General features: G+C 39.7%; 1 protein-coding gene across 1 annotated transcript in view; it reads right to left on the bottom strand.

The window, feature by feature from the left end:
* snta1 (syntrophin, alpha 1) overlaps positions 1–12,498 on the bottom strand; it is a 35,212-nt gene that overhangs the window by 5,588 nt on the left and 17,126 nt on the right. Inside the window, exons 3-6 of the mRNA XM_054785743.1 lie at positions 3,814–4,009; positions 3,556–3,745; positions 2,162–2,292; positions 1,783–1,979 (exon numbers count right to left, since the gene is read on the bottom strand). Of these exons, the coding sequence (XP_054641718.1) occupies positions 1,783–1,979; positions 2,162–2,292; positions 3,556–3,745; positions 3,814–4,009 (714 nt within the window). The remainder of the gene's footprint in view (positions 1–1,782; positions 1,980–2,161; positions 2,293–3,555; positions 3,746–3,813; positions 4,010–12,498) is intronic.

The raw sequence follows: 12,498 nt of genomic DNA, 5'->3' as shown, positions 1-12,498 counted from the left end.
TTATTTTCACGTTAGACACTGGATATTCAGCTGCGTAGCTACAGCGGTAGTTCCCCCTCACTGTACCCGGACTGCTGCATCGTGGTGTAGGGAGCTCGCACCGGACGTGCCGCTCTAACCGCTGGTTGTTTATACTAGGCACCGCACAAACACTACCAAACATGTCAAAACGGCAGCGAAAAATTTTACAATGCCCACTGATGACGTGCAGGTTCTGAGTGAAAAAAGACGAGAGGCACGTTTATTTTTGCACCCAGCGCGCATCAACCGACAATTGCCATTGTCAACACGCGCAACACATTCCGGCTTTCAAAATAAGAGCACTCTTTGTCACATTTGTGTAATTGTGTAAACAAAATAAGGTGTCATAAAAATATCTTACATTAATAACTACATCTTCCTTAATCACAAGCACAGGCATTACAGTTTGTTGAAGATTTTGTAACAATATGTGCTGAGGCATCCCATTAGAAAAGTTAGCCAAGTTACATCCATTTCTTAATTACTGGACAAAATGGGCCATTGATGTATTGCATCAATAAATGGATTTTTGCATTTAATTAATAGACATTTTGTTCACGAACTCAAATAGCACACACTGTATGCTGGTAAAAATAAGTGTAAAAGGTAAAAAACTGAATTCTAAAAAATTAAAATGGAAAAACGGAATTTGGGAAAAAATAACATTGATTTCATATGGCCCTAACAGAGTTTGTTAAAAAAAATGGCATGTGTTCTAAATCACGCCACAAATTGATCTATAACCATGTCAAATGATTGGACCTACCCTAAAAGTGTTTTGCACACTCATTTTTTCCAATTGTATCTTTTATTGGATGGACTTTTTTGGATCATTTATTGGATTAGGGACCTGACTCACAGAGGTTTGTTACAAAAGCAGTATTGTTGGTGATGCTGTGTAACAAAAAAGTAAATTCAGTAATACTTTGGTTGCATTATTTTTAATGCTACGAATAGCTATTTTTAATTCCATATTCAAGTCCACCAATTCATGTTCATAAAAAAAGCTTATTACTATTACAACCCCCCCCCCAAAAAAAACATTGGTATCAGATCAGATTGGCAAGACTATAAAAAAACGGATCGGATCAGAGTCTAAAAAATGTGGATCAGGACATCCCTAATAATAATAATAATAACAATATAATAATAATTATTATTATTTATTTTCTAATAATAATAATATTATTATTACTATTATTATTATTATTTCTATTATGTATAATAACATTATTATTATGTTTTTTTTTCATTTCCATTTTTAAAAGTTTCCCCTCGACTGTCCTTCCAGGACCTCCCATGAAGAACGACCATTATTAAGGCAGAACAAGACAATGAGGAGTCTAATAATGCTAATAATAATAATTCACAATAATAACAATAAACAATATAATTTCTTTGTGAGAATCACAATCTTAATTCTAAGCAAGAAAATCATGGTTCACATTTTTTCCGCAATCATGCAACCCTATATGTATCCAATAAAATGTTATTTGTTACGAAAATGTTTCCTGAGCACCACTAGATAGAGCTTGCCTACCACCAGTGATATTTGTGCCACAGTTTGAGAATTAGTTATTTAGAACATTTCCTGCAAACAGAAAATCAAGCAAATAATTATTAGAGTTGGTCATTAACAGGATTCGAGGTCCCTTCCCTTCCTTGTACATCTCATTGGCCAAACTTTGCCAAGAGGATTGTGCTTGGATGCCATTTAAATATTCACTCATAAGAAATGGAACTGAAGGATGAAGGATGTACCTGTTGTGACCTCCTTGATAAGCTCAGCAGCATTGTGGCAGCCGTCGACCAGCAGGTGAGTCCAAGTGGACAGCTCCTTGGCAGAGTCCACCCTGAACACATGTGTCTCCACGCCTTGCTTGGTGCCTGAACGCAGGCCGAAGGACAGCTCAGAGTCCAGGAGGGGAGAGGTTTTTCCTGGGCCGGAGTGGACCAGTCTATAATAGACCAAACACAGGGTTAAAATGATGTTTGCAGAATCAGTGTGAGGGTGGAACAATATGACTCATAGGTTCTGATCGCTAATGTTTTCCGAGGCAAAATAAAAAAGGGGACAGGCATGGAAAGAATGAGCATGTGGCTTCATTACCAGATCAAACCAACCCAAGGGAAGTCTAACCTGGTAGTGATGAGAGGGTGGCTCTTGGTGGGACTGCTGATGGTGTCTTTGCTTTCGGGCATGGAGGGGTACAGGAGCAGCTCTCGGTCCGTCAGCACAGCAAGGACCGGCCTCTCGGGACCCTGCACCACCTGCACACATTACAATTGTTGACAACTTGTACACAAACAGCCAAATAAAAGACACGGAAGTGATAGTGGCATCACCATTGAGCTGGTCCCTCTTGTTGCATTAACACCAACTGCATCACTATTGAATGACAAGAGCGCAGACCTCTGCCAAGGCCAAACAATATTCATTTGGCTCAGCACCAAATTATACATCTTCAATATATACTTACATTTTTCATCACTCTCTCTTCAAGTCACTATTGGATTCCCTGTCTCTGCCCTGGAATGTATTCGTTTGTTTGTTCATTTTGTTTAATTCATTAATTTTTAACAGTAATAATAATAAAAAATTAACCAACTTCTGCAAATATCAAATTGTGGATGAAAAAGTGCAGAAAAATCTTTCAACCTTCCTCACAAGATAATATGTAATCATAATCAAAGTGCATGGAAATTAAAACAGATAATCAGTTCTGAGGAAAATAAAGAACAACAACTAGTCACAAACAAAATGCAGCTATATTTCATTATATTTCATCAAGATGCACAATTGAACTACTTTTACATACAATATTTGAACCTTAAAGTAGACAGCTATCTAATAAAATAGACACAAAAATATGCTTGAATGATTTTTTTGTGTGTACATTTTTATTTCATTTTATTTTTATGTATAAAAATAAATAATTAAGAAAAGAATTAATAATATATAATAATAATAATTACATGTCATATTTTTGCCTTATTTGATTTACTTTTTAAAATGTATTTAAATAACATAAATTATTATATTTTCTGTATTTTCTGTATTTCTGTATTAGTACTCTCTCTCTCTTTCTCTCTCTCTCTATATATATATATACAGTATATATATATGTATATATAATTAAATATATTATGTATTTACTTATTATGTTATTGCCGTATTTATGTTTATTTTAGAATTTATTTATTTTATTATAACTGTATTATGTCATTTACTGTTATTTGTATTTATGTATTTATTTATTTTAACCCTAACAATTAAAAATAGCACGGTCCCACTGTGCTATACCTGTCGCATGCTAACATTTGGACGGACAAACTAACAAAACCACATTTTTTGGCCTTGGTAGATATCGCAAAACAGTTTCTTGATAAGAAGTAGACTTTGTGTAACCACGTTCACTAATAGACATGCAAAGAGCCATGAAGGCATAACCTCCTTGGTGGCAATGCCAGTGCAGCATCAATAAAGTACATAGTCCACACAACGCAATAGTCTAAGGTGATCCTATCCCCTACCTGTTCTATAATCCAGCCCAGGTGTTTGACTTCCATGCCAGGCTGCAAGCTCCTCATCCCTTCCTTGGCTTGCGGTAAAAGGTTGGCACTGCAAGCCTGAATGGCATTGTACCAAGACTGGGCCATGGCTGGGTCTTTGGCCCGCAGGAACACAGAGTTCTTCCTATTGGGTGAAATCACCTCAAAATACCTGTTGGAGACAAGGAGAACTCTGAACGCTACAGTTTTTCCCTCCCCAAATGTGGGCTTCTGTCGTACCGGTTTTCTGTGTCGGGTGGGCACTGCTTGCGGGACACCTGGCACATTTTCAGCGAGATACTCCGGGGCTCCTTCGCCTCGGCGGCAGAGAGCTCCGCCCCCTTCTGAGGTGTAGGCGGAGGTGAATCCCACGGGAGAGCTGCACCAGGGGACCCCGAGCTCTTAAAGAAGGCCGACATCTCCTTGATGTACTTGACTACAACACATTGAGAATGATGGGGAGAAAGTTGGATCAGAATAAGGACATGTCTTAAAATACATTTTAAGAAAAAGAAAATACAAAATGTATAGATATTTTTTAACCATGTTTTCAGTAGCAGTTGCAAACTGATAGTTTGCAATTAAAAGAAATCACAACTGGACTGTTCAGGTTGTCTTAGAAGATGCTTTGCCTCTCATCCAAGCAGGCTTCATCAGTTCATGCTCGATGACGAGGTGGGACACACACTAGTCTGACAAGATAGGACTGCTCTAGTCTGAAAAGTGCAGGATTCAAAGTATTTATCCTCTAAAGGAGGAGGCATGTCCAGACAAGAATGGTTTCGCTCTTTTGTGGTGTCAAATGGCAGTCGTTATGATACAGTGGAGTGTGGCCTCTGTCAGCCAACGACAGTCATTTGGGTCGTATCACCCTCATTAGCATTCCAGTCAGATGTAATGATGATCACGACTGAAACCAAGGTTGTTTATGAGTTAAAGGCTAAATGATTGAATATTTTAGGAAGGGATGAATGACAGCACATACAATGCCAGCATTGTATGTGGGGGTGAGATGATGTTGCAGCCCTCAACTGTAATGTAGATGGCCTTCTTCACTCCCCTTTCGAACCATCTGTCTTCTCTGTCCAGAATGCGCACATTTTTGTTCTCAAAAGAGTGCTCTTTCTCTTTGAGGTGGAGATAGACATCTGAGTCTTGACTTGAAGAGTTAGCCCGTCTGTGTTGTGGCATGTGCCTGCTCAGTGGTCTGCTCAGTTTCCCAAATGTAAAAATTAGTGCATTCCTCTCATTGACCCATAGCACAACCGTGCTTTTGTCTGTAAAACGTTCCCATGAAGTTAAAATATGTGGTATTGAGGCAATGTTCCAGCAATTCGTTACGTAATATTGCACAATCACTGTATCTTGATATTGCTGTCTACAATAATATTCAAATTACTCTATAATGCCCATCCTTTTTCCAGCTGTTATGCCTGAGATTGCTCAAAAGTGAAATTCAAGCTGTGTGAGCTCTTCTACATTACCGCCAGTGAAGACAAATGGCTCCTGTGTATCCATAATGACAGGGAACATGGAGACTAAAGTGGCCATAACTACACAGCATGGGCAACTATACAGTGTGTGTATAAACATTCAACATCTTATTGCTCGCATTTAACCATGAACGCATTTCTGCCGCCTTAGTCTAAAACAGTACTTGTTAAACCCCTGCATCAACCACTCTGCAAAATGTGTTTTACGCATTATTCCCCATTAGCGTTTCGGTATCAACTGGTTTGATGCCAGGTATGGGAAGTAGTGACTGCTTTGGGGCGGGGCGGACCTCTGTTTAATGAGAACAGAAACTGATCAATACGTGCTTTCACTTTTAAGTCCCCAAATACCAGAAAACGACACCAGATAAAGTTGCTAGATTTGTCGCTAGTGACTTTTGAGAAAATAGGTCGCCAAGAGGGTTTGGAATGTCACCAGATTTAATGACAAAGTCGCTAAGTTGGCAACACTGTTCTCAACTCCTCCTGGTAGCATTAGTCTGTTCAAGTACAGCACTTGCATGGAAATAAGAGTTCAAAATATTCAAAAAGATATATCAGTTACACCCAGATGATATTTTATATAATACTTAGCTAAATGAATGAATTCAACAATTATACTGTACTTTTCATGATGATGCATCACTAAACACAACAATCAAAACTGGAAACTATTATCTTTGTAAAGTCATGACTATTTGTTACAGCTCTGGTATTGGATGTCATATGCGTTTGCAAGTGTACCTAATGTTGTGGCCAGTTGGTACATAGCAGCTGCAATACATTAAAGTCTTTCGAACAAAGTTATTTATAGTTACTCTGAATCTGACGGTCGTTTTTACTACTCAACCATGACAGTTGACAGCACACAGGCAAATACAACACGCAAGGCTGTGGCTGAAGTATTAGTTTGGCAGGACTGGCCCCAGTGGTAAAAATAGCCTGCAGATGAAATCAGAAGGCTGAAAGTAGAGCTCTGGTTTCAACTGAGGAAGTGTGAAGTGCTCTCGTCTTGCTAAGGATAAAGAGTCATGTAGCAGAAGAGCCCCAGGACAGGACAACAGGAGCGAGTGAGGGGGGCTTCCACCGTTCCCGAAATAGAGCACATTCCTGTCGTTCAGTCAACCAGGCAGCCTCCCATACAGCAATTTTGTTTAAAAAAAACACATATATTAACCTGTAGGGCATATGGAGCGGGTTTTTGTCTACAACAGCTTAACGGGACTGTATGCAGCTCACTCTAACCCCACCACCGGCTAACAGATGTCACAAATAGTGGTTTAAAAGAACAGATTGAACAAAAAATACGTTTATAATTTTTTTCCACAATTTCATGCAAATTAAAATGCGTAAAAAGTGTGACTTGTTAATGTGAACGCAAAGCCTCCGGGAAGTGACGTGCATGTGCCAAAGTCACACGCATTTCCGTGTGTTTACGGAAGTAAAGATTGCTGCAGTGTGTGCTTTCCTTAACGTGTTTGTGGCAACTTCACAGATTTTGTGCAACGGGAGTCTATATGTTCTTTAGCAAATGATACCGCGTAGAGGATTAAGAAGAAAGAGTGCAAGATTTTTGGCTGTGTCAGTTCACGGAAAACTTGCTGCGACGTCTGTTCCGAGGAGCATTAGTGTTCAATTCAATAGTGTTTCTCACTTTCTTTATCAAAATGCTGGCACTTGCAACTGTCTTTGGCTGCAGTTTGAGTCGTTTTGCAGCCGTGATCAAAAGAAAAGCAGAAACTTAGAGTGAGAAACACTACTGAATTCAAGAAACAACTCATGGCAAAAAATGAAGGTGGTGTCCATGTTGATCTCACTGTCACATTGTATCATTGCCAACAACAAATATTCAATGAAGGTAAGGGTAACCTTAAAGGTTTATTTCTTTCATCCATCATTTATATGTATTTATATGCATTTCAACTTTTTACTGCATGTAAAACTATAATTGTAAAACGTGTTTTGTGTTAACATTTTTAACTGACTTTCTGTAACGATTAATTGGATTTACATTATTTGTTATATAAATAAGTAAGTTAGAGTACGTTTTGGTTAGAACGGATAAATGACGCCAACTGTATTGTTCACAAATACATTGGTTGATCCAAATATTTTTTGTTTGCCCAAAATATTTGCACTGTTTTATTGAGATTATAATCCTGATCAACAAATGAAAGGCAAAAATCATAGTAAAAAGTATCAGTATCGTTTTTTGCAACACAGTCCCTCTATTTGCTTGATATCGGATCGATACCAATATTTGCAGTATCGCCCACGCCTACTCAGCAGTGATGATGCTTTGACCAACTTTTAATCTCCTGTTTGAATAGTCATGAAAAATGGCAAATGTATCCAAGAAGGTGTCTTAATAAAAGCAGCAGTGTGTTGACGAGTTATCTTAGTCACACAATAGGCTGGAATCATGTCTTCATGTCTATGAGAATATGATATGAATACTGGTCTGATCTGGACTGTGCAGGCATGTTGGGAATGTAGACATTGGGAACAAGAGTGGGAACAACATATACCTGCGAAATTCTTCAAGTACCTATCAACTTCTGTGCTTAAAAATGGTCTTCTGTCTGTTTGAGCTCATGCCAAAGGATTGATTTTTATTGTGTTTGGTAGCCAAATTCTTCTTTCTAATTTGTTCCTGGACAAACATCACTCTGAATTTATGTGGTTGGGGTCAAAACAAAGAGTGAAAGTTAAGTGGATTCTTAGTTTATGGAGGCATTTAGGGTATTTGCTTCTCGTGTGGTTGATGGCGCCATGTAGCTGGACAACAAGACAAGCACTTTAGTGATGTTTCTCTAAGGAGACATGTAGCCACTTAAGGTGAACAATAAATGTAGTTAATTGAATCTAAGTAAGGGGAGCAGATGCTTTGGTTTTATTGTACATTTTTGAATGGCCATCACGTTCAACTTAACACAACTCTATTTTCACAAACGCAGCAAGTCTTCATGCTAGATGAAAGGCCGAGAGGTTGCGGATGTGGGATTATGAAGGAGGAAAGGAATGAACGGAAGAAAGCAAAAGAAATTGAAAGTAAGAGAATAAACAGTAAGAGAAAAGGGGCATGGAACATCCAGCAAAGCCCAGCCAGAAATGTTGCCATGAATTCCAGGGGCGGCACATTCAATACAGAGCTAAAATTAGCAGAGATGGCACTGTTATTACTTCAGCTTATCTGGCAGCCAGTGAGACCACTTTTTATACAGCATGTGTGTGTGTGTTACTTCTTCCACAGAATCCTCCCCTAAGCTTCCCTTGACAAATCCTGACCAGACATTTTCAGCCATTTCGGTTTAGACACCGCTCACTTCACTTTTGAGGTTTTGTAAAGATTTTCTGTTCCATCCCGGTTGCCAGGACATTTCCAAAGAGCCGAAGCGAACTTGGCTGCAGTGGAACAGTACCAGATGATTTTGAATTAGGACAAACATGTCGCCTCCCCCGCTGAGCTGTCAGTCAAAGCTGCCAAGATGATGGAATAAATACCGGCTGCTAGCTAACGTTGACATGATAAATGTAATCAGTGCATGAAAGAATGCAAGATCAGACTGTTGTTGCGCTGAGGCAGCAAAAAGAAAATAAAAACAAGAGCAGAAACAAGGCAGTCATGGACAAGAATTTTCCAAATGATATATAAACTACATTAATAGATTTGCACCAAAATGTAATGGCTTCTTCCTTGGCCATACCCTTTGCCTAACCTAGTGGTTCTCTATTATTTTCTGCCATGGGACCGGACCGGGGATGGAAATGAAATAATATTGAGAAATTGACAATATTTATTTATTATATATACTGTACGGACTGAACTCAAAAGTGAAACCAGCGAAATGCAACAAAATAGAGAGCAGTGAAGTATGAAAAAATAGTGGGTGCGGCTTATACACCAGAATTTACGGTAGTTTTAGTAAGGCCTACTGGGTACATGCTGTTTTGTGTGTTTGTAGCTTTAATGCTAATGAGCTGTGTTTGAGTGTGTGTGTGTGTCTAAGAAGCAGTGCTGGGCGATACCGAATTTGAGTCGATACAATATTTTTTGGGGATTTTTTTTCCACAGGTTAGTGGTTGTGTGTAAGAACTGTGTGTGTGTGTGTGTGTGTGTGTGTGTCTGTGTGTGTGTGTGTGCGTGTGTGCGCGTGTGCAATTATAATGAAGGAGTACGTAAGTATTATTACTATATCGTGTAGTAAGCAAATCATATGAAACAAACCATAGTCTAGGGGTATGTGTGTCAGTGTTGCCAGGTCTCGTGAAAGAAACAAGAAACTAGCTCTCTGAAAAGAAGCCCAAAACAACAGGGAAATTGGGATTTTGCAAGCAATTTTACCAAAAACCAAGCCCAAAGTCTCTTATAATAAGCGGACCTGGCAACACTGATATGTGCGTATATCTGAGTCTATTATATGTCTTATTAATGTCTCATATGTGCTACTTTCTTGTATTATGTGTACTATATCGGATAATATGTGTGTAGATATGACTATAGAGTGTTATTTCATGTCTAGAGGGCTCAATACACCCCTGATTAAAATTTTCACTTTCAAGAATTTACATTTTGCACTGTTGGATCTTAAGGAGGGCTGCACGGTGGCCGAGTGCATGCTGGTTAGCATGTTGGCCACACAGTCAGGAGATCAGGAAGACCTGGGTTCGAATCTCTGCTTGGGCATCTCTGTGTGTTTGCTTGTTCTGGTGGGTTTTCTCCGGGTGCTCCGGTTTCCTCCCACATTCCAAAAACATGCATGTTAACTGGCAACTCTAAATTGTCCATAGGTATGCGAGTGTGACTGTGTGACTGTGAGTGGGAATGGTTGGTTGTCTATATGTGCCCTGCGATTGACTGGCGACCAGTCCAGGGTGTACACTGTCTGTCGCCCAAAGTCAGCTGGGATAGGCTTCTGCATACCCCCGCGACCCTCGTGAGGATAAGCGGCATAGAAAATGAATGGATGGATGGATCTTAAGGATTGGTTGTCAGTAGAGCTTCAAAATGAAAAAAGAAGAAAGGGGAGTGAGACAAAACATTCAACAAGTTGTTAACTAAAATAGGCTGTTCATCAGTTCATCAAAAGTTTAACGCCACAGCCTTTTAAAAAGCCAAAATCTTGGCAAAAATGTGGATTCGATGTCATTTTCTATCAGGGTCGGTTTGTTGATCTACATAAGCAAGGCCTTGCGCAGTGTTCCAGTGTGCAGTGTCATTTGAAATTAAGATCCTGAGGGTTATGGAACGAAAAAGTCAAGCGGTTGACCCAAAAAATGTTACCGGCCCTGAGATGGAGAATCCAATTGGCTGTCTGTCAAGACACAGGACGATCCTCGGCCCAAATGAAGGTTTTGACTGGTGCCGAGTGCAGTCCAATAACCATCAAACGGCGAGGAAAATGTTTTTTTGGCCCTGTCCACACAAATACAGACTTTTAAAAAATGCATATTTTTCTATGCATCTTGGCCTCTCATCAACATGCAAAATTGGAGGTTTTGTCGTTAAAAACAAAGCTTTTGGAAAACTCTTGCCAGGGTGGTGATTTTGGAAAACTCCGGCTTTAGCGTATGCGTGTGGATGGCGAAGACAGAGCTTTTTGCTTGGTGCCAACAGATGACGTAACAATTATGTGCCGTTACCTCCACATTAGATAAGTATAATTGAATGTGTGCAATGGCAAACATAACATTGCTGCTTTTAAGCATACAGAAAACACTTCTTGTGTGTATAAGAGTAAACATACACCTACTTTCTCTTTACACTGACGAACAAATGGGCTTCAAAAGGACGCTACTGCTGCTGCTTTGTTCTCTGAAACAGCTACGACGCTCCAGCCAATGATGGTGATTTGGGACAAATTAAGACCAGATCGGATATCTCGCTGGTGGGACAACTTTCACAAGCATGTCGTTATTTTGGAAGAATGACGTGGGAATATTCACATGGCAAGAAGATTGTGATTACGTTTGACTGAGCTACTTCGCCCGCACATTGAAAGCTTCCCTGTTATACATTCAAGAGCAATGATACATGCCTGTCTTGTGCTGCATAACAACTGTCGAAATTAAACAAGGACAATTTGCCAGACACACAATTTTTTCAGCAATGATAGCATCACACCCGAAGGAGTTCTTTCTTGACCAATAAAATGAACTACACTTCACAGCATTGTAGTGATCATTAACATCTGCTACATTTTATTAAAGAACATGTTTCATCAATTTTCAGTTTTATATTCAATAAATTCTAATGACAAATGTGAAATAAACTACTGAAAAGTAACGATACTTGGCTAGCAGTCCACATGTTTCTTCTAATGTGAACTGCCATGTTTGTTGTTGCGCATCTACATGTCATCAAGGCTTCTGATTGGCTGAAATTGTCTTAACAGTCCAGGCTGCAGTGTCACCATGCACATGACAGCCTGTGAATGCATATTCTTGTGGACAAAAATAGTTATAAAACCGTGTGGATGAAGAATTTTTTGACCCCGGAGAGTGGCAAATGTGCGTTTTAGAAAATATTCGTGTTCGTGAAGACATGGCAAATCGTCTTTCACTTGTATAGCGCTTTTCCACCTCCAAGGCACTCAAAGCGCTTTCACACTTTCATTTACGTCCTGATGACGCAGCATCAGGAGCAACTGGGGGTTCAGTATCTTGCCCAAGGCCTTAAAAGCAAAAATGTCTTCAAAGGCCTTGTCGCCTGGAAGAAAGTTTTATTCTCTGATAACAAAAAAGGTAACCTTGATGTTCCTGATGGTTTCCAACGTTACTGGCAGGACGATCCCACCTGACATGTTTTCCACACGGCACAGTGGATGGTGCACCATTATGATCTGGGGTGCTGTTTCCTTCAATGAAAAAATGGAGCTTCAGGTTGTGCAGGGGCGTCAAACGGCAGCTGGCGATGTGGAGATGTAAAAGTATTGGCAGAGCTCCAGGCTTTATTTTAGGATGTGTTGAGCAAAGCCTCTTTTTTCTTCTTTTTTTTTTTTTTAAACAAAGCCTTTAAAAGCCTGTCCTCTCAAAAATGGAGCAAATAAGTGAGGGAGATGATAGATTTGTTTTACGTTTGGTGCTTATAAACAGGCTCTTGGGATACAAATTACTGTTAGAACATCATTAAAATGTCACACTAAAGTACCTTTAAAGCAGAGGGTGAGTAGTTTTATTTAATTTAGCAAGGTTAGAAAATGAGCCACAACAGCAGCCATTCCTCCCCCGCCACTCTACTGGTAACCGTGGGAACGGCTGGAATGCCATTGGTCAGCCAGCGACCTCAGAGGCATGCTGTTGGCACCATAAAGCATGCCAGGCAAACAATGTCCCAATGTTACAGCACCAACAACTTGGTCCAAAACAACACAGTAAATCACCAGCGCCATTCAGTACACTCAGGTCAATCAAGGTAAAACAAGCCATTAGA

This window comes from Dunckerocampus dactyliophorus, chromosome 8, assembly GCF_027744805.1.
Source record: "Dunckerocampus dactyliophorus isolate RoL2022-P2 chromosome 8, RoL_Ddac_1.1, whole genome shotgun sequence".
Taxonomy (NCBI): domain Eukaryota; kingdom Metazoa; phylum Chordata; class Actinopteri; order Syngnathiformes; family Syngnathidae; genus Dunckerocampus; species Dunckerocampus dactyliophorus.
This window is presented reverse-complemented; position numbering and strand designations above follow the sequence as displayed.